The following is a 22,729-nucleotide window of genomic DNA, read 5'->3' on the forward strand; positions in this document are numbered from 1 at the left end:
CAAAATAGAAACCGGCTTTTCTAAAGCCGTTTTTGATTAAGATTTTAATTATTTTGAATTAATTAAAAACGGTTTTCGTAAAACCGTTTTCCCATTAATTTTTTTTTAATTTATATTTTCAACATAAATATTTTTTGGTCAAATTTTTTTTTTAATAAAAACCGGTTTTAGAAAAGCCGTTTTTGCATTTATTTCTTTTAAATAAATATTTTATGACAAATTTTTTTTTTTAATAAAAAACGGTTTTACAAAAGTCGTTTTTGAGTAAAATTTTTTTTTTGAAAACGGTTTTACAAAAGTCGTTTTTTGACCAAAAACATTTTTAATGAAAACCGGTTTTAGAAAACCCATTTCATTCCTTCTCCTCCCTTACGAAAGCCGTGTTTGATCCAAACCATTTTCTTCTCCCTCTCTCAGCCGACGAAGACCGACGACTCGATCCAACCCATCTTCTTCTCCCTCTCTCAGCCGAAGAAGACCGACGACTTCTCCCTCTCTCAGCCGAAGAAGACCGACGACTTGATCCAACCCATCTTCTTCTCCCTCTCTCAGCCGAAGAAGACCGACGACTTCTCCCTCTCTCAGCCGAAGAAGACCGGCGACGAAGAGGAAGCACACCACCGGCGGAACACCTTCATCAAACACCCACTTCAGGTTTGTATCGCGAGGGATTTCATTTTAGATTTGGGATTTTAAATTTTGAAATTAGGGTTTCAGATTTGGGATTTTAATTTTGAAATTAGGGTTTCAGATTTGGGATTTTAAATTTCGAAATTAGGGTTTCAGATTTGGGATTTTAAATTTCGAAATTAGGGATTCAGATTTGGGATTTTAAATTTCGAAATTAGGGTTTCAGATTTGGGATTTTAAATTTCGAAATTAGGGTTTCAGATTTGGGATTTTAAATTTTGAAATTAGGGTTTCAGATTTGGGATTTTAAATTTCGAAATTAGGGTTGTAAACTTTTCATTCAACAACGGCAGAATTTTTTGAATAATTTTCTCGTCAGTTCCATGATATAAAAATGATATTTGTGAATAATTTTTCAAATTAATTTGATAGGTTGTGATCATATATATGAAAATAGTTTCTATGATATTTTAAAGAATTTTTGTAAGATTGACGAAAACTTAGTGAATATTAGGAGCTGTAATGATGAATAAATCAATCAAATGTCTATATTTAGATGAATAGCATGATGATTCGAACCATTTCTTCCTAATAACAAGCCAATATCTTATTGAAGACCTAACAACCACCTTCAAAATGAAGTATGTCTTGAGATTTATCATACAGAATGTGATTGAAATAGAGATTCAAGGAAAAGAAAGAGAGAGAGAGCTTACATGTGCAAATGTAGTTATATAAATGTATCAAGAATAAGAGCTGCAAAAGAGAAACCCAAAGAAAGAGAAAGCTCTCTCACAGATACAAATTGGTGTGAGAAGCGAAGCAAAGATAAGCTCACAACCAATATAGGAGAGAGAAGTGCAAAGATGATTCTTCAGTTCTCTCTCTCTTTTAGAACAAAGCTCAAGATAATCAACAACAAATGACAGTTTTTCTAATTAATTTGAGAGAGAGAGAGAGAGAATTGCTGAGTTAGGGATTGTCAATGAGAGTGTGGTGGATTAGCTTAAATAAAATGGAAAGGAATGATTGGTAATGATTTGCTCTAGTTGAAAAGTCAGGTTAGGGTGTCAAAGAGGGACAAGTGCACATACAAACATATAATTAGAGAGAGAGAGAATCCATGTGAAAGGAAAGTGAGGTGGATTACGATGATAGAAGAAGAGAAAGAAATGGATGGTAGAGATTGGTTTTTGTAGAACAGAGGTAGGGGTGTTAAAGAGGGACAAGTGCACATACAAACCTATAGAGATATAGATAGATACAAAATAGTCAAAAGAGTATTATCGGCCACGTTTTATATTGATTCATTCAACTCTTTATTTGTTTCTTAGCTATTCACACATGCATCCCTACCCTATCATTACACAAATATTTATCCTATGTTTCTGCCCAACTTCCGGATATGGTAAGAAACACTCCCATGCAAATATGTCTCCAATCTCTCTCTCTCTCTAGAACTTACGTATATCGCACGTCTCTCTCTCTCATCAATTGATATACGCGGCAAATACAATTCTTAACTTGAGAATTTGATGCATATCGGATACATGCTTGCTATAGAATTTTTGAAATTTAGGAAAAACAAGATAAATGTTAAAACATTAATAGACGTAATACGGCATGTCTTTAGAATCATGTGAAATTTGATCGAAATATGAAAAATGACATGGCCAACAATATTCATTGCTTCGTCATGGCATACGATGAATTTTGAATAATTTTTAATGTTTATGTCTTCAATTTTGTAATTTTGCTAGTTTTGAAAATAATTGATTCACATATAACTCAATTTAAACGAATCCAATTGGGACTAGATTTTTTTTTGTTCATAACATGTATTTTTCATTGTAATTTTTAGATTTGAGCTTAACGCAAATATTTTCATATTTGATAATTTTTATAATTCCTTTGATTTAAGATTGATGAGCACATATTGTTTTTTTCAATTTATCTTTTAGCTTAATTAGAACCTCGTTCTATTATAAATAACTATTGTAAACTTTAGAAAAAAAAAAAAAACCAATTTATTGTGGAGAATTAGTATTATTACCAAAGAGAATATCTTTTTATTAAATTTGTTGTTGTTGTTTGTGTTCGAATGTTCATCTCATTACCTTCCCTGCATCAATACCTCTGAGACCAATTACTGTAAGGGGCCTATGGTGGCTGTATTGCTGTCAAGGGAAAGACAGGGCAAGGGTAGTTAAGTAATTCATTTTACATCATGAAGGGCAATAGAGTAATTTACTTATCAAAGTTAACATCGTCAATATTCTACTTGTTAAATATAGTAACTATATATTTTATCTATTATACATACCATATTATATTCATTACTATACTTAGATTTATCTCCTTCTATATGAAGCAATCTTGTATACATTATTACAACATTTAATATGATACAAATTTCTCTTTCTCTCTCTCTCTTACATATTTTAATATAGTATCAGAGTTAGGTTAACTACTAAGTAATTTTTTGTATAAATCCTGCGTTGGGATTGATCTCTCATATTAGTTAGTCAATACGGCCGGATATCAATCCAAATATATATATATATATATATATATATATATATATATGTATTTTTTAGATCATATTAGTCAGTCATTACGGCCGGATACCAATCAAAAAATATATATTTTTTTGTAAGTGGGTTGAGGAAAGATTAAAAACAAAGGATAACAATGAGTTGCTTGGAGTTTTTGGTGATTGAACATCACATTGTTGTCCTCGAACCCCCTACGGCCATTGATGGACACTTGGACTTCATAATTTTCTGAGACTTTACCTGTTGAGTGATCAACATGGAATTAATATGCCAAATGACCGAGGAATGGAGGGCTATATTTTAGAAGATTTAATTTTAATTTCTAGATTTCGATTTTAAATTTGTCAATAGAAATGGCAAGAAAAAAAAGAAAAAACAAGATAAAAAAATTCATAATTCTACAAGTTTGGGAATAACAAATGCCTTCAAATAATAATATAATAAGTTTGAGAAAACTTCACAACAAACTTAACATATTTTTCCTTGTATTTTAATTACTTTTTTGTTAGTACATAAAAAGAAAATTATAAATATGTGCAAGAAAGATCCTCAAAACACATATAAAAAGAAAAAGCCCACATCTACAAAGGGAATCAAACCTTTTTTGAAGAAAGGAAAATTCTATAATTCAGAGCCTCTAGATATAGAAGTCTGGCCCGTTTGGGCCAAGCCCTACAATAAGCCCACAATTTTCTTGTATGAGCCCACAGCCTAGCCCAACCCATTACATCGTATGCAATAACAACAGATCTAAATCGAGCCCACAGCCTAGCCCAACCCACTAAGCTTTTTTTTTCTTTCTTTCTTTGTTTGTTGTTAATTTTGGGTAGTACTTTGTTCGGTGGTACTGTATGGGTGTGCTTATGTGATGTCAAACTTGGGTTATAAATTGATGTTAAAGAAATCAAATGTTGTTATTAAAATGTGATAATTTTAATAATCTTCTCTAATAGGATCAAAATTTCGTTTCCCTACGTTCTTTCGGTTAGGTTGGAAATGAAAATAGAATTGGAAACTTTTTAAACTTTTCGAAAAGTTTAAAAAACAACAAAAGGATTTGAAAGTGTCTGAAAATATTTAGGAAAAAAAACAAAAACTTTGATTGATGTTAATAAATTCTCAATAGTTAATTACTTGAACATGTTGAGTTTTTTGCATGCTTAGTTGGATAAAGGGGTTTCCCATTTTAAGAAAAGTATATTTAAATAAATTGCGAAATTCTTGTAACAGTAGGCATGGAAAAATAAACAATCGGTGCATTGCTCCTTAATGGATTTTATACTACGAGCACAATTGGTAGCTAATTTGTTCTCACAATAAAGTCTCAAAAAATCTTTTTTGGTTGGTCTTAATTGTTGTGGTGATTTTTAGCCAAAAGACCCATGCCTAAAGGCACTCCTGTGTAATATATGTGGTGTTTGGTCTCAAATGTGCTTACTTCATTATTTTGAAATAATTGAGTTACTTTGAATGCAAAGTGTAGGTATGGAAGTTGTGAGCATTATGTTCTATTGGGGTGGAAAGATTTTGAGCAATCGCGATGAAGGTGTGTCCTACGACATCGAACCTCAGGGGTTGTATAATGTGTACAGGGGGATAACATTGTCCGAATTGGAGGCTATGATGGTGCCGAAGGTTGGTATGCATGGGGAAATAATGCGATTAGAGTTTAAATGTAGACTCCCATGTCGGGGGCAGTATAGGTTGTTGCCAATCAAAGATAATGAGACCTTAAGTAATGTCTTAGACCTCCCACATAAATTAGGCCCTGATTATTTTTTGGAAATCTATGTGGAGAAGGAGAGCAATTTTGGTAGCACAGGGATGCCATTTCCGGTGGGTGGGACATTCACTCAAATGTTGACACAATTGCAATCCCCTGACAATACACTTACACAGTCTGCAGACATGTTCCCTGCAGATTACCCTCTATTCAATCATTCTCAGAGTTACAATGAATTAAATGCATCACAGAACGTAGATGGTTATTACAGTGCCGGAGCAGGTCCAAGTGCTCCGACAACGTATAATCCGATGGTTCTTACAACCCCATATCCCCACTGGAATGAAGAATGTCCACCGGTTTGTAATGTTCAACGTACACCGGAGACGGCTGTCCAAAATTATGCATACTCCGATGATACAGTGCCATTGTCTGACGAGGTTGGAGTAAGTGATGAAGATTCCGTGGAAGATTTGGATGTCGCATGGGAAGGTGCAGACAATGACTCCGGCGATGATGAAGTTGGAGGGCATCATGATATGCAGGAGGTACACACAAATGTCCATATCCCTTTCTACCATAATTTGCATTTGGACAATGATGGTTCCATCACTAGCCGTGATGTTGTTGAACGTTGGCCATTGTGGGACTTCGAAACTGCTCATTTGGAGAAAGGAATGATATTTACTGATAAGAAAAGACTAGTGCACGCTGTTCAGTTGTATAACCTGAAGCGCAATCGAGAATGCAGGGTTGTAGAATCCAAAGGAAACAGTTGGGTGGCCGAGTGCAAGCACGGCTGCAACTGGAGGGTTCGGGCAACGAAGTTGAAAGACAAAGATTTCTTTCAAATTAGAAGGTTTGAAGCGCCGCATCAGTGTGTGTACCCCAGAATGAATAGGGACAATTGTAACCTCAAGTCCGAGGTCATTGCTCATTTCATCAAGGCACAAATTGCGGTAAGTGCCATGGTAGATAGATTATTGTTTTCAGGATTTCATTATGACTGTAATGTATTCAAATATAATTTATATTTGCAGATATCACCAGAATTGCCTCTTGCTACCATAATTGAGGTCGTGAAGGAGAAGTTTCAGTTCACTATATCGTATAAGAAAGCGTGGCTTGCAGGCAGTTGCAATGGTGTTTGGTGACTGGGACGAGTCGTACCGAAGGTTGCCTAGATATATGGCTGCATTGCAGTCATTCAATCCAGGCACAGTTGTCATGTGGGACATGATTCCGAATTTGCACTCTACCTCAATCGGAACTGAAATGTACATGAACTATGTGTTCTGGGCATTTAAACCTGCAATAGAAGGCTTCAAGTATTGTCGTCCAGTGATATGCATTGACGGCACACACTTGTACGGGAAATACGAAGGGAAGATTGTTGCGGCCACTGCAGTGACTGCTGCGGACAAGATTATACCTCTTGCCTTTGCCGTTGTTGACAAGGAGATGATCGAGAGTTGGGGTTGGTTCATTACTCTGCTTAGGCGACATGTGTGCCGTGACCGAGAGGGGGTCACATTGATATCCGATCGACACACAGCTTTGCTTAGTGTCCTGTCCAGAATTTGGGACAATCCAGCAGTTCAACCAAGAGGGTACCATAGGTATTGCTTGCGACACGTATGTAGCAATTTCAATGAAAAATTCGGCAATACAGTAGCCAAGGATCTTGTGTGGAGAGCTGGTTCTGCACGGCAAGTGCGGAAGTTTAATAAGATTATGGACGATATCTACAAGCTCGAGAAGAATGCTGAACGGTGGTTTAGACGGATGAACCCTATTCATTGGACATTGTGCCATGATGGTGGTTGTCGTTGGGGCATATTGACGACAAACCATATAGAGGGCTTCAATGGTGTATTGAAAGGCGCACGCAGTGTTCCCATTACAGCATCAGTTGAGATCACTTTTTATCGGCTCGTGAAATATTTTGACGAGGGCAGGACCATTGCTGAAAATGCAAGTAATCGGGGTCACTTGTACACGACTAATGTTCAACGATGGATTGACGAGCACCAAGCTAAAGCGAATGTGCATATGTTGGTACCGATTAATAGGTAATTTTTATTGGATGCATCGAATTCACTACACTTTAACATTTTGCACTCGTCGATCATTGATGTTGTGTCATAATTTTATCATATATGCATATTCATCCACGTACATACATTTTTCCTGCAGGGGAATAGGGGAATATGAGGTGAGGACAGCACCGCATGGGATGGGGGGTGGTGCTCGTCAAATAGTTAGTCTCCGACCACCGAGTTGTTCATGTGGGAAGTACACATTATTTCACTTGCCATGTTCCCACATGCTTGCTGTGACAGCAGACTTGGGCGAGGACCCTTTTCCTTTCGTTGCACCAGAGTATAGGTTGGAAGTCCACAAGCGTATCTTTGCGCAGAAGTTTAGGCCCATGCCGCACGAGCAATATTGGCCTGACAATGATTACCCAACTTTGCTTGCTATTCCAGCTCGACAACGTGAAGTTAAAACGGGTCGTCCTCAACATAGCCGCATACACAACGAAATGGATACTTCCAGACAAAGTGGATTGCACCATTGTAGTTTGTGTTTGCAAAGAGGGCATGATAAGAGAAAATGTCCAGCGAGAATCCGATCGATTCGACAGTAGTTGTTTGTCTTCTTTACATATTAGTTCCACGCTACTTTCTTTGAATTGGAGTCAGTATTCAGTGAATTGATAATGTATTTACGACTTCAATTACTAATGACATAGATTTGGTCAAATGTGGCAAATCTCTTTAATTGCTTTAGTTGTTGCAAGTGTCCTTTGTGCACTGGATTGTGCAGACTTTGGTGCGTTGATGGTCGATTGTGTCCTGACCTCGATGGACACCAGTTTATCTAATGTTACAAAAATGCAAATATTCACAGAATGACTTGATAATCACCAATATAAATGCAGTTTATATTGAATGTGTGTTTTGCCACATTTTTTTATGTGGGAAACTAATTTTTTTTTAATTTTTTTTTCCAACATCCATTACGTGGGTGAAGGCCTATTTTATGAATTCAATCATTTCTCGGACATTTACTCCGTATTCGTATATGCTTAGTTCTTGTAAAAACTTTGACTAATGTATTTCAAATCTACATAAAACCCTCTTCAAACTTTCGTACTTCTTTCCTGTCCAAATGACAACTCCTTTAAAGTGAAAGCACGTTTTTTCATGTCTTACAGGTTGACGTGACAACACACTGACAGTAACTTTAATCACATAGGTACAATGTGAACCTTATCTCCTATGACAATAATATGAAATGAATTACTAATCACCAATATAAATGCATGTGATATTTAATGCGTTGCCACATTTTGTTACGTCGTGAATTTTTTTTTTAGTTTTCAAAAATTCATTACGTGAGGGAAGACCATTTTATCAATTCAATCATGTGTCTTAAATTTAGTACATATTGCTAAATGCTTAGTTGGTGTAAAAAGTGTGAGTAGTGGATTTGAAATCTACTTAAAGCATGGGTTTTCATGTCATAAAGCTTGACGTGACAACGCACTGACAATATCTTTAAACTCACGGGTACCATGTGTACCTTATCTCCTATGACAATAATGTGAAATGAATTACTAATCAACAATATAAATGCATGTAATATTCATTGCGTAGCCATATTTTGTTAGGTGGTGAACTGTTTTTTAGTTATCAAGAAATTTTTCCAGGCAACCCTTTCTTTTTGTTTTCCCTAACTTGTTGCAGTTTGTATACCTGCAATATACTGTCAGGTCGTATTCTAATTTTGTCAGCATATGTATGTACTGTTGTCAAAATTCTTGTTATCGGATATCCATTTCATATATGAAAACTTGTGCAGGTCTATGACTCATTTAGCAGAGGAGATCCCATTGTTGACTCATCAGCATCGAGCTGATACAATATGGCGTCAGTCGGTATGAATTATTTACTTATAATCGATATTTGAATACTACAAAAACACTGTAGTTGTTACATAATATAATGTGAAACTGTAAATGTTTGTCCATAGAGAGAGAACGAAGAAGATTATATTAAATGGACCGCTAGCTTAACCAAAAAAAAAAAACTCATCAAAATTGGTTATATAATCATCACAAAGGACTTTTAATATAAAGGACTTTTAAATACAATTCCTAAAATAAAAGAATAAATAAATATCACTAACAAAATTCTTTTTTATAGAGGTTGAATTCATAATCTTATAGCACAAAATAATATTATATAATCATCCAATCAGAAGTCCTAGTTCATCACCCATTACCTACTCAAAAATTTTTTAAATAATCCAATTTCAGTGACTCATAGTACCATCGGAGTGTGGAAAAGTAGATCTGTCTACTTCCTTACTTGAACAACATTATTTCATTTGATAAATTTCAATAAAAAATTTTAAATCTAGGTGGAGTTTGCCCTTTCAAAAATAGTTAAGTGTTGTAACAGCGGGAACCACCCGCTGGTTGTTGGAATTCATGGTACGAACTATTTTCACACTATTAACCCACATTGACTTTTTCAATTTTTATGAGACAATTTTCAGAATAATTTACATGAATTGTTTGCAGTTTTTTTTTTTAACTATAATTTCAGAGTTGCGTATTGCCCTGTTGTTGCAACTTTTATTTTTAAATAAGTTGAAAAAGTTAATTACCATAATGTTAGCAAAATAATGCTTTCGGCGTCTTTTTTATTGCTGACCTTTAACTTACAACAAACTGTACCAAATAAACACATGAACGGGTTCATTTCGGATGTGGGTTGACTCTTTGGCTTTTTAACTTTTTGGCTATTTTAGCCTGGGTCTAAAAAGCCTCACTTGGGATAGGCTTTTTGGCTTTTATAAAAGATAAAATGAAATGAATATTGTTTAGATGTAACATTTTGTGTTATTGGCTTTTTTGCCTATTTTGTCTTTTTGCCATGGCAAACGAAGGACCAGCTGTTTATTTCTTGTCAAAATTGTCATCACGTAAGTAGTTGGGAACATGAAATAAATAACACCACATGATACTCTTCGATGACTCAATAATTATCCTTACTAACTGGCTAATTTTGTAGTACTCTAGGAGAAAAATATGTTGATTCACTTTTGTTTAAAATTTAAGAAATAATAAATAATTCACTTAATATGTTATGATTTCATACTACAACAACTTGCATTAATATAGTTCGAGCGACATTTTTCATTTCAAAATAAAGGACTTTAAACTCTTCAAAATATATTCATTATATGTTATATTAGTCTGTAATATTTCATTGTATTCATTTGATCCCCAACTTATTCAATTCTTATCTCAATGATGAAATGACGGCTTAGTTATATTTTATGCCCTTCTAATTTAACTAAAAACCACATAAACCCCCATTGCACTCTACAATAAAGGAAACAACCCAACTTCGTTAACAGGTGTACCAAACATTCTAGAACTTATATTAGGTTTGATGGAGCCTTTTATTTGTATGTCATGACACTGCAAATCTGTGTCTGTATGTATTTATCTTTGTACATTTACACCACTTACGCACTATGCACCACTAAAATGTTGGTTATCTCACCCACTGTTTCAGTTAATAGAAGATGGGTTCATTATGAAAATTCAATTGTCATTTGTGCAAGCATTATGTCTCTTACACACAACGTTGTCTTGTGCAGGCGAAAGATCAGCCGAAATTGAAATGCCGACGATCTGATTCAGGCTTATGGGACACCGCCTTGGACCATAGAGTCCTACGTTGCCTACTCCGTGCGGGGTTCTACGGGGTGTATCGGATTGGACCTATTCGATTGGACCACCATCTCGTTACAACTCTTGTAGAGAGGTGGCGCATAGAGACGCGCACATTTCATTTTCCTGTTGGAGAGTCCACAGTTACATTACAAGATGTGGCTATTCTATTTGGCCTACCGGTTGATGGACACGCAGTCACAGGAAAAGACCCAGCAAATATGTTGGCTGATTTGATAGCACTATGTGTGGAGTTGTTAGGAGCAGCACCTACACAAGAAGACTTCATAGGCTCATCACTTAAGTTGAAATGGATATCCGAGCATTTCCGTCACCTTCCACATGATGCATCCGATGAGACGGTTCATCATTATGCTCGAGCCTATATTTTGTGGCTTATTGGGGGGGTCCTCGTCCCCGATAAGTCACAAAATATAGTCAAGATGATGTTTTTGCCACTACTTAGAGACTTTGACCGTATCCAGGAGTACAGCTGGGGTGGTGCCACATTGGCATGCTTGTATAGGATGTTGTGTCGGGCAACTAAGGCTGATACGAAGGAGATAGCTGGCCCACTAGTATTGTTACAAGTGAGTTGCAATGACTTGTAGTTTTATCTCATATTCTCAATTGCCATGTTTTCTAAATTGCCTACTGTAATAAATTAATAATGGCATCATTCATTGTAGGTTTGGGCGTGGGAGAGACTGAGCAGGATCGCCCCTAGTCGGAAGTCGAACATTGCTGCTGGCGAGCGTCCCATAGGGGAGGGCGACCAGCTGTTACCACCTGGCCCGCGAGCTTGCAGGTGGAGGGTTCCCTTCAGCCATGAGGTGATATCGACTAATGTCGGTGTCATCTTCCGGGACCAGTTCGACCGCATGGTGGAGGGGGAGGTTTGTAATTTGTTAATGTGAATTTACCCATTTTTTTGTTTGTCAACCTCCGTTGTACGAATAGATCTCTAAATTATTGCATTGCTATTGCAGTTCATATGGGAGCCTTACGGGACGGAGGATGCCATCATAGCCAGCTTCCCATCGTATTGCACTGTTGGTCGAGACATATGGATGGCGCGAGTGCCACTTATATGCTTCGATATCATTGACTGGCATCTTCCCGACCGGGTGCTTAGACAATTTGGGCGAGTTCAGAGTGTGCCTGATCGCTTTGACGCCCACTTGGCTATGCATTTTAGGGATAGGCGTGGCAAAATGGGCATTGATTGGGCAAACGAATACCAGTCATTTATTGGTGAGTGGAACAACAGACGTAACACCATTGTCCATGCTGAGAGGAGCAATGAAGTGCTTACATCTTCGGACCCATACATGTTATGGTTTCGCCGCCATACACGTCTAGTGCTTAGTAATCCGAGTGACATTGTTGCCTTCGGATACCAAGGCGTCGGGGGCATTTTAGAGGGATTGGTAAGTTATTTATATTCTCCAAAACAAAATTTGCTTAAGTTTGTATATGTTTGTTATTTGGCATTGATGGTTATGTAACACAGCTACCATTACATTACAGGTTCGTAGAGTTGCGAGGGCATATCACATGGCAGACGCTGCCCATATTACACGCGATGCTACAGAAAAATCGGATGCCATTGCCGAGATACGGGAGTTATTGTACGATGGTTTGCAACAGGCACACCGACGTGACCGACTAGATTTCAGCCACTTTGGCGAGGATCCTTATATGGGGGTAGATATTACAGTGCCATCAATGCCGCACCCGAATATGCCATCCACTGAGCCATCGACATCAATGCCATCGACATCAATCCCTCCACCGCATCCTACCGCACGTCATGCACATCAATCGGACTATTTCGATATGGAACACTTTGGTGAGGGACCTTCCATGGTCCTGTCCCCTCATGGTCCATCTACAGCAATGCATACACCGCTGACTTCCCCACCTGAATGTACCAATTACACATCCCAGTTTGCCCCTGAGGTAGATCCTCTAATGTCTGAACATACTTCCACACACCATGGCCATATATTGGACCCCTCCTGGTCACCACCCCCATATAGGACAGCAGTTGGTACCCCGGTGACTCCCTTAGCACCACTGTCTACTGCATGTCTGTCTACTATGATTCCCTCTGCATCGACATTGACCGCACCCGACCCTTTGACCATACCATCATCTCCTACCCCACCATCATCTCCTACACCACTTATATCCTTCACCTACCATGTTGATCCATTCATTACCCATGACTTCCACATTGACGGGGAGGGGGAGGGCCAGGTCCATGCACCTACCAGAGGGACACGTAGGGGTAGAGGCCGAGGCCGAGGGCGAGGGCGAGGGCGAGGACGAGGGCGACGCCAAGCAATAGACCATGACAATAATGCAGCGGATGATGGCGCTTCACAGCTTAGTGCCGTATGTGAAGGTGTGCCAGAAGTGGTATCAAATGATTGTACTGCAGCCATTGGTGATGTGCAGCCAGCTTCTATAGAAGCGGGCGAGGGAGTCGTACGTGCGGCAGCGCAAGATATACTGAGAGTATATAGTAAGAGACCCAGGAGACAAACCCATGGAAGGGGTTGTGGAACAGGGGGAAAATTAGGACATTAGGAACAACCAGCATTGGTAAGTATATTCAAACATTATGTTCAGGTGGTGTTTTCACGTGGATTAGTCTACATTGTTTAAGTTGTGGCTTATTATATAGTTCTGGCTTGTGGCTTATCTTATCTTGTAATTGTCGCTTATTTTATAAGATTCTAGATGCTGATTCTGCGGGAGTTTTTGTTACTGTTTTGAAGATCTTTTGTATTTAATCATTTCAAATAGTAAATTAGTTTAATTATATATTGTCACAAACGGTTCTTATAGCTGCAGTATCTTTTAAATCTTAATATTGTTTTTGTCATTTCATGCTGGCAGAGGAATGGCAATGGAAACACTTTTTGAATGGCAGGGAGCTGTTAATTTCGCTTTAATGATGTCTCAAATGGAGGGAGGTTGCCCAGTTGACTACAATACAATGTCTTAAATCACAGAGATTTGACAGTGATTGAGCGAAATAATGTCTTAAACAATGAAAAATATCTCTCTGACTACTACATGTCAGATGAGGAATGAGAAATCAAACACCTTTATCTTTCATACATGTTTGTATGTTCTCTCGTATCTTCGTTACTGGAGTGTAAGACAATGTTGTTGTTCATCTAACGTACGGATGTATTTCAAGTATTTGTTTTATGAACCTAAAGTTTATGAAATAACTACATTTATAACTGCACATTTATTAGTTCATGACTTTCTTTAATAAATTGCAATAAGTTAATGAATGTTCTGAATTAATGAATGGATTAATGTATGTTGAATTTTGTCCATATATGCAGATGGATTGTCAAGTCATGTGACTTGGTGCACAGGCTTTGGTCTTCTCTATTTTTTCCTCGATTTATTTTTATTACAATGGCAACTCATCTTTTATTGATATATGTGGGATTCTCAATTCAGAAAGTCACATGGAAACAGTGAATTCATTGATTTACCTTCCAGTGAGCATGCCCTTATTTTGTCCATATATGCAGATGGATTGTCAAGTCATGTGACTTGGTGCACAGGCTTTGGTCTTCTCTATTTTTTCCTCGATTTATTTTTATTACAATGGCAACTCATCTTTTATTGATATATGTGGGATTCTCAATTCAGAAAGTCACATGGCAACAGTGAATTCACTGATTTACCTTACAGTGACCATGCATTTATTTTGTCCGTATATGCAGATGGATTGTCAAGTCATGTGACTTGGTGCACAGGATTGGGTTTTCTCGATTTTTGCCTCGATTTTTTTTTATTACAGTGGCAACTCATCTTTTATTGATATATATGGGATTCTCAATTCAGAAAGTCACATGGCAACAGTGAATTCACTGATTTACCTTATAGTGAGCATGCCCTTATGTTGTCCGTATATGGAGATGGATTGTCAAGTCATGTGACTTGGTGCACAGGCTTTGGTTTTCTCGATTTTTGCCTCGATTTTTTTTTTATTACAGTGGCAACTCATCTTTTATTGATATATATGGGATTCTCAATTCAGAAAGTCACATGGCAACAGTGAATTCACTGATTTACCTTACAATGAGCATGCCCTTATGTTGTCCGTATATGGAGATGGATTGTCAAGTCATGTGACTTGGTGCACAGGCTTTGGTTTTCTCGATTTTTGCCTCGATTTTTTTTTTATTACAGTGGCAACTCATCTTTTATTGATATATATGGGATTCTCAATTCAGAAAGTCACATGGCAACAGTGAATTCACTGATTTACCTTACAGTGAGCATGCCCTTATTTTGTCCGTATATGCAGATGGATTGTCAAGTCATGTGACTTGGTGCACAGGCTTTGGTTTTCTCGATTTTTGCCTCTATTTTTTTTATTACAATGGCAACTCATATTTTATTGATATATGTGGGATTCTCAATTCAGAAAGTCACATGGCAACAGTGAATTCACTGATTTACCTTACAGTGAGCATGCCCTTATTTTGTCCGTATATGCAGATGGATTGTCAAGTCATGTGACTTGGTGCATAGGATTGGGTTTTCTCGATTTTTTTCTCGATTTTATTTTATTACAGTGGCAACTCATCTTTTATTAATATATGTGAGATTCTCAATTCAGAAAGTCACATGGCAACAGTGAATTCACTGATTTACCTTACAGTGAGCATGCCCTTATTTTGTCCGTATATGCAGATGGATTGTCAAGTCATGTGACTTGGTGCACAGGCTTTGGTTTTCTCGATTTTTGCCTCGATTTTTTTTTATTACAGTGGCAACTCATCTTTTATTGATATATGTGAGATTCTGAATTCAGAAAGTCACATGGCAATAGTGAATTCACCGATTTACCTTACAGTGAGCATACCCTTACTTTGTCAGTATATGCAGATGCATTGTCAAGTCACATGACTTGGCACACAATATTTGATTTAGTCTGGTTTTCCATTCTAGTGACAACTCATACCTTGTTCGTATATGTGGGACTGCCATGCAGAGGCATCTTGCTAAAGCTGTTCATAACCAACTATATAAACAACTAAAGGTGAAGACACAACCTTACAACTTATTTCGCCCTACGAAATTATCATTCATTTGTTTTAAAAAATTAGCATGGCTACATGGTTCATGGGAGGGAGTGGGAGTCGCAGAGGTGGTAGGAACTTGCAAAGGGGTGAAAGTTCACGCAGAGGAGGGGGAAGGGGAAATGGCGATGCTGAAGATGAACCACCATTTCCTTTGTTGGATGCCTCTTGTGCTTATCATGATAGGTTTGGGAAGCGACATTTTGTCATGCCCAAGTACTATCGAGATCCATGTGGTTTGGTGGAGGATCCATCAGAAAATCAAACAGGATATGGTTATGCAAAGGCTAGACTTCTTAAGTGGCCCGCACTATTTATGGAGCGAGTGCAAAACGAAAGATTATGTCGGGAAAGACGACTGAAGGTGCCAAAAGCACGTTCTGTTGAGATCCAAAAGGAAGATCCTGATAATGTTGATCGACTATGTCAAACACTACAACGTGAGATTTCTCAAATGGGTCGTAGATTGGCCCGCGATATGCAGCTACTCATACTTAAGAAGGATGCCCAGAAGAACAGAACAGAACCAAATGCTGCGGCTATCAAGGGTATCATGGAGGATCCTGAACTTGTCTCTGACGCTGAGCTTTCGGATTGTTCAGACTCTGAGCCACTTGTCGATTTAAGCGCGAATTAGGTGTTAATGTCTACACTTCGGCAATATAACAACTTGCATTAATATGTAATGTCTGTGTTAGACTAAGTGTTTCCCTAATGAGTTTGTCAGATTGTCTACGTAATATTTGTCTGTCTAACTATTATGTTTATGTATTGTGTGTTCAGTTCATCGTGTCTAGGATGTATGTATTGTGTGTTCAGTTCATGGTGTCCAGAATGTATTTTTGTGGGAGACTTATGTCTGTACTACCTATGTAACTGAAAACTGTTAGATTTGCAACTTCAGTTATGTTGTTTTCACGCATGTATGAGTATTTAGTAAATTAGTGACTTCTTATATTATGTATTAAGTTTTATTACAAAAATGTTGACAAAATTTATTTGTGGAGAAATACACTTTTATTTGTATTAAGCTTTCAATGTTCATCAAATTTTCAGCCCCAAATAGTGAAAGCGTGTTTTGTAATAGCGCTTTAGCCTAATTTGGAAATTCCGTCCAAACTAGGCCTAGTTTGGGAATTAAGATAATAATTTGGCTTAATATGGGAAAAGCCCCCAAATATAGTGCACATTAAAAAAATAAATAAATATTTAAAACATAAAATATTTATTCCCACTCTAGGGTGGGTTTTGTAAACACTTTGAAATTTTGAAAATTTTTTAAAAGTGATTTTGGAATTTTTTTTTCAAAAAATTTGAACTACAAAAATTCGTTTTTTCTGTTTGTTTGTATTTTTGGCATTTAGTGTATTTATGCTAGGTATGTTTAAAAACTTAAAATATTAAAAAATTCAACAAAAACAAAAAAATTTGAAAAATAAGAAAATAGAATTTTCTAAAAAATGTTTTAGAAAACTCAAAGCAAGCATTACGTTTTAATTTTTATTTTTATTTGTGCTGTAATTTTCTAAAGAAACCCATCTTTGAATGCATTGAAATTGCTGCTCTCTTACTCATCTTTTCATGCCCAAGTCCAACCTTCCCACATGAGAAAACATAATTAAAAAAAAAAAAATTCTAAAACCATTTTTTATTAAAAATATTTGTCGTCAAAAAATATTTATGTTGAAAATTTAAATTTAAAAAAATTAATGTAAAAACTTTATATTTTAAAACCACTTTTAAGTTGAAAATATAAATTTTAAAAAATTAAAAATTAATGTGAAAAACGATTTTTCTAAAAACGTTTTTTATTAAAAAGTATTTTTGGTCATAACATATTTATTTAAAAAAAATTAATGTAAAAACGGCTTTTCTAAAACTGGTTTTTATTAAAAAAAAATTTTGAACAAAAAATATTTATGTTGAAAATATAAATAAAAAAAAATTAATTTTAAAAAACGGCTTTTCTAAAACCGGTTTTCATAAAAAAAAAATTTTGAACAAAAAATATTTATGTTGAAAATAAAAAAAAAATTAATTTAAAAAAACGGCTTTTCTAAAACCGGTTTTAAAAAAAAATTAATTTTAAAAAACGGCTTTTCTAAAACCGGTTTTAAAAAAAAATTAATTTTAAAAAACGGCTTTTCTAAAACCGGTTTTCATGAAAAAAAAAAATTTTGAACAAAAAGTATTTATGTTGAAAATATAAATAAAAAAAAATTAATTTAAAAAAACGGCTTTTCTAAAACCGGTTTTAAAAAAAAATTAATTTTAAAAAACGGCTTTTCTAAAACCGGTTTTCATGAAAAAAAAAATTTTGAACAAAAAGTATTTATGTTGAAAATATAAATAAAAAAAAAATTAATAGGAAAACGGTTTTACGAAAACCGTTTTTAATTAATTCAGAATAATTAAAATCTTAATCAAAAACGGCTTTAGAAAAGCCGGTTTTCATTTTCAAATTTTATTATTATTTTAATCGATGAATACGGTTTTGCGAAAACCGTTTTCTAAAAAACGGCATTACAAAAACCGTTTTACCCTATTTTGGGAATAAAGATAAAAGTACACCCTAAAATGGGATTAAAATGTTCAAAATGGCACAAAGAGGGAAATTGGCCGGGAAAGAGCTTCTTCGCGTCTGACGAGGGAACTTCAAATGAGCAAGCTTAATTTCAATTTTTTTTTTTTAATCCTAATCTATTGTTTTATTATTATTATTGACAAGCATGAAGTTTTTAAAAAATATAAATAATCCACAAGTATTATTAATGAAAAAAGATTAAAACAATTTACAATTTAATATAATTATACAAAAAAAATGTGTGACTTACTGTATCTTTATTTTTTTAATTTTTTTTTACTACTTTCGCGATTTGGACTGGAGTGATTTTCCCTTTACCATAGCTTTCTGGTTTTTTAGACTTGGGTTTGGTCTGTTTCCCCATCTCTGGTCTTCAAAGTTAGAGAATCAAAACACACACACATAGAGAGAGAAAGAGAGAGCATCCATCCAGAGTCCATAGTTGAGCTCCCTAGACACTTTTTTCAAAAGACCGTCTCTTGAGCCTATACAGGTTTCATAACAGACTCCATCTCTGTTGCTGCCTGCTGGTTCACTTTTGGGTTGCTAAGTGCTAATCCTAGTTGTTGCTGAAAGTGGACAAGCTGACCCCAACGTGGAGAGTTCCCCATGCAACCAGAGCTAACCAAAGTGTTTGCTAGTCTTACCTTCCACCTGTTTGACAAAATGCCTCAGTAAACTCTACTACTGAGAAGTCATAATATGATTAAGGGAAGAGAGGGAGATAGAGAGAGAGCGAGCAGTAAGCTATCAATGAAGAAAGGCAAACTAGGTAAGAGCAAATTAACAAAGAGTGAATCAAAAAGCAAATCTGCTAAGTGCAAATCAACCAAGGTTTCTTTGTTAGAGTTTGATAATCAGTTTGATAATCTGGTGGATGCTCAAATATCTACCGATAAGATGCCTGATGTACTCCCCCGCAGGTCTACACGCATCCGAGGAGCCCCCAAATGTCTCATATTTGGAGATTTTGTGGGACCATGGCAAGGGCCCTCAAATGAAAACAAAAGGGAATTAAGGGATGTGGAATCGAAGGATAGCTCAATCAAGCGTAATTGTGTTGATCTATGTTTGTATGGAGATCTTGGTACATCATGGTTGCAATTGAATGTGAAAATGCAAGCCTTAACTGAGCAATCATCAAAGTAGCATCAAACACCTAATGCATGGAACACACCAAATAGAGTGCTAACTGATCTTGAGCAGTGGCCAAAATTGACCATTATGTCCCTATTGGCAGCAAATGAAATGATAATGTCAAATAAATTTGGCTCACCTAATGTTGATCAAAGGAGAGAAGTACTTGGCACCAAGCAACGAAAGAGTGTTGAAAATGTGTAAGCTTGTAGAAATGAGGATTTGATTGAACTACATATGAAAGACATATAATCTAGCAATGGTGAATGTCTTGATGGTAATACAATTGCTATATTAGGTAAGCCTTTATAAGCTTGGAGCTCTTTACTTAAAGAGAAGATTAACAAGGTGTCAAAAATGAAGTATAAAATAGGTGCCCATAAAATTGAGAACCTAGTAGATGGCATGTACAATGTCCCTATAGAGATCTCAAAAAAAGACTTTTCTCATTGGGAAAATGCCTTGATTGGATACTTCATTGATAAAAGATTCTCTTTCCATTATGTGAAAACTTGGGCAGAGAAACTTTGGAGAAATTTGCTTGAGGATGTTGGCTCCATTGATAATGGGTCTTTTATTTTTAAAGTAAATAGTGAAGAGGCTATGGACAAAATTTTGAAAGATGGCCCATATTACGTTGGGGCTAGATTGATTGTTGTTAAAAAATGACAATCTAAACTAAAACTAACAAAGTGTGAATTTTTTAGTGTGTCGTTGTGGGTGAAGTTGTATAATGTTCCTTTAGAGCTTTGGACTGAAGAAGGTTTGGGTTATCTTGCTAGCATTATGGGAACTCCTCTTTATTTGGATGAGCCTATGTTCAAGAGATGCATACTTACGTTTGTGAGAATATGTATTGAAATGCTAGCAAATAAAGAGATCCTTGAGTCTTTCAAAATAAATCTTGGTTATGATGACCCATGTCAGATTCAAGTTATGGTTTCATGGAAGCCTCAAATGTGTGATGTTTATAAGACTTTTGATTATACCACTAATTTGTGCCTTCATAAGCCAAAGACCTTGAACCCTCCATCTTCCAAACAAGAGTGAACGGTCAAGAAGACTAACATACAAATTCCAACTAAATGGGAAGTGGTGAAGTAAAAGGGGAGAGATGGTGGGCAGAGTTCAACGAAAGTGATAAACAAAGAGGGAGAGACGTAGCATTTCACCCCATCAACATCTAATGTTTTGACGTCCTTGAATCATGTGATATGGGAGAGTTGGGACATGGAAAATTAAATCAAGAGTTGTTGTGCCAAATAAAGAGCCTAAAAAGTAGAGGGAGTCCATCTCTAAGTGATCCCAGTAATGGAGAGACTACAAAGGAGGATAACAGAAGAAAACTCAAAGCAAAACTTCATTAATTGAAGAGTGCTAGGGGGAAATTTTGAATCATTTGTTGTGTATATTGTGTTTGTCTTCTATAGGCTTAATTTGTTTCTTTTGAGAAAGTAGTTTGTTTTTGTTTATATTTGTTCTTCCTACGAAAGATGTGTATTAAATTTTATTGTATATCTTTCTTTTTTAGTTATAATATGACTTGCTTATTCAAAAAAAACTATATCTTTTTAAATTGCAAGAGAGATTGGTGTTATTTATTTATTTTAAAATATTCTAAAATTTCAATTTCATCATTTTAATTCATAAATTTTATCATTTCAGGATATATAGTCTAATTGGAGAGATGTGCCTAAATCATTAACAATGGTGGGGCCTAAACACCTATTCGAATAGATAAAAATATAACTTGACAATTTAAATCACCTGTGATTTCATGAAAATGGAAGTAGAGTTTTTTATGATTGAATTTATAATAAATTAAAAATTAACATGTAATTTATGAGACTTGTTAGAGTCTTAATAATTTTTTTTCCAAAATTAACAAGTTGTATCTATTCTATTATATAACATGAAGACTGAGTTAGTACAAATACTACTACACATTTTACAATTTTAAATTATCCTTATAGAAGTATTTTAAAATTTGAATTATTTATTTATTTTTAATTATCTAGGTACTACTATTAATGTCTATTCCAACGCATTGGATGTGCAATGACGATATGAAACCCATTAGTCAATGAAAATAAAATACACAAGCAAGGAAGCAAGCAAGCAAAAGTGCAATAGGGAACTCTCCATGCAGATGTACATTGAACCTGGACATACTCAAATTGGGCCTATAAAAGTCCCACACCACATCCCTCCATCTACCATTCCAAAGAAAGAATCCTGGATTAGTGAGAGAGAATAGAAAATGGCTCCAACACTGGCAGTGATACCTGAGCAACCGAAGCTCCATCGCCGCCAACCTCCGAGTCTGGCGGCGAAGGAGGAGGAGGAGGTGGTGTTGAAGAAGAGGAATGAGGAGTTGGAGAGAGAATTGAGGAAGAGCGTGGAGAGGGAGGAGAAGATGAGGCTAGAGCTTCAGAGGACGTGGCAGAGGCTGAGGGTGGCCGAGGAGGCGGAAGAGCGGCTTTGCTCCCAACTCGGGGAGCTTGAGGCGGAGGCTGTCGATCAGGACCGGGCCTATCGAACTCGCATTTTGTCATTGATGGATCAGCTCTCTGCCGCTCAAAAGCTTATCCACACTACTTCTTCCATCTCACTCCCCTCCACTCCTCAATGACCACCACCACCACCACCACCACCACCATGTATACATATATATGAATATAATTATGTGAGGTAGGAGAAGAAGAGTTCGCTGTCTCCAGTAGAATCCCCATGAATTCTGTTGTGTGTCAAGGTTCACGAGTCATGAGTGAATTCATAGGTTTTCTCTGTTTCAGTGTGTTTTTCCACTCACAAAAAGCTAGCGTTGGGATCCAGAATTTATATATGTGTGGTCAAAATTAAATTGATTATGTGCGAGATTCACGTCTAAAATGAATCTCTGAATAATTTCTTGATTTTTATATTTAGGTCCATGGCACTACTAATTTTCATTTCCTTTTTGCATCTGAACCTATTGTTTCCTAATTCAAAAAACACATCTTGTGAGTAATCATGAACTGAAAATATTCCATTTTAATCATGAACTGAAAATTTGATCTTCCATTTTAATCATGAACTGAAAATATTCTCCATAATAAATAACATCTTATTGCATCGACAACGACGGATCTAAGATTCGAACTTTAGAAAGATAAATAAACATGTAATTTCTTATTTTTTAAAATTATATTATTATTACTAGTATAATATACATACTATATAACT

The 22,729-nt window shown here is 36.1% G+C and overlaps 3 protein-coding genes across 4 annotated transcripts in view; 2 read left to right on the plus strand and 1 right to left on the minus strand.

Moving 5' to 3' along the window:
• LOC145788680 (uncharacterized) overlaps positions 1-18,530 on the minus strand; it is a 30,072-nt gene extending 11,542 nt beyond the window's left edge. Inside the window, exon 1 of the mRNA XM_082884670.1 lies at positions 18,405-18,530. The gene's annotated coding sequence lies outside the window, so the exon portion shown is untranslated. The remainder of the gene's footprint in view (positions 1-18,404) is intronic.
• Positions 308-13,666, plus strand: LOC145797490 (serine/threonine-protein phosphatase 7 long form homolog). 2 transcript variants are annotated; one of them, XM_082884667.1, is made up of 8 exons: positions 308-654; positions 8,129-8,169; positions 8,776-8,851; positions 10,588-11,250; positions 11,350-11,556; positions 11,650-12,090; positions 12,191-13,270; positions 13,568-13,666. In XM_082884667.1, exons 3-7 carry the CDS (start codon positions 8,780-8,782, stop codon positions 13,253-13,255), a joined length of 2,448 nt encoding a protein of 815 aa, XP_082740793.1. In that variant the 5' UTR covers positions 308-654; positions 8,129-8,169; positions 8,776-8,779; the 3' UTR covers positions 13,256-13,270; positions 13,568-13,666. The 2 variants fall into 2 exon arrangements, with proteins under 2 accessions (XP_082740793.1, XP_082740792.1); XM_082884666.1 differs by lacking the exon at positions 8,129-8,169.
• On the plus strand, positions 6,045-7,814 carry LOC145797491 (uncharacterized). The gene is made up of 2 exons (XM_082884668.1): positions 6,045-6,980; positions 7,105-7,814. The coding sequence occupies exons 1-2, from the start codon at positions 6,049-6,051 to the stop codon at positions 7,556-7,558; spliced, it is 1,386 nt and encodes a 461-aa protein (XP_082740794.1). The 5' UTR covers positions 6,045-6,048; the 3' UTR covers positions 7,559-7,814.
• Positions 18,531-22,729: the final 4,199 nt, after the last annotated feature.

The sequence above is a fragment of the Camellia sinensis genome, chromosome 8 (assembly GCF_055761805.1).
Source record: "Camellia sinensis isolate YWXY chromosome 8, ASM5576180v1, whole genome shotgun sequence".
In the NCBI taxonomy this organism is placed as follows: domain Eukaryota; kingdom Viridiplantae; phylum Streptophyta; class Magnoliopsida; order Ericales; family Theaceae; genus Camellia; species Camellia sinensis.

Coding starts and splice junctions, on each gene's coding strand:
- LOC145797491 (XM_082884668.1), top strand. CDS start 6,049: ATGGTGTTTGGTGACTGGGACGAGTCGTACCGAAGGTTGCCTAGATAT. Junction 6,981..7,104: donor ATGTTGGTACCGATTAATAG/GTAATTTTTATT, acceptor TTTTTCCTGCAG/GGGAATAGGGGAATATGAGG.
- LOC145797490 (XM_082884667.1), top strand. CDS start 8,780: ATGACTCATTTAGCAGAGGAGATCCCATTGTTGACTCATCAGCATCGA. Junction 11,251..11,349: donor GCCCACTAGTATTGTTACAA/GTGAGTTGCAAT, acceptor CATTCATTGTAG/GTTTGGGCGTGGGAGAGACT. Junction 12,091..12,190: donor GGGGCATTTTAGAGGGATTG/GTAAGTTATTTA, acceptor ATTACATTACAG/GTTCGTAGAGTTGCGAGGGC.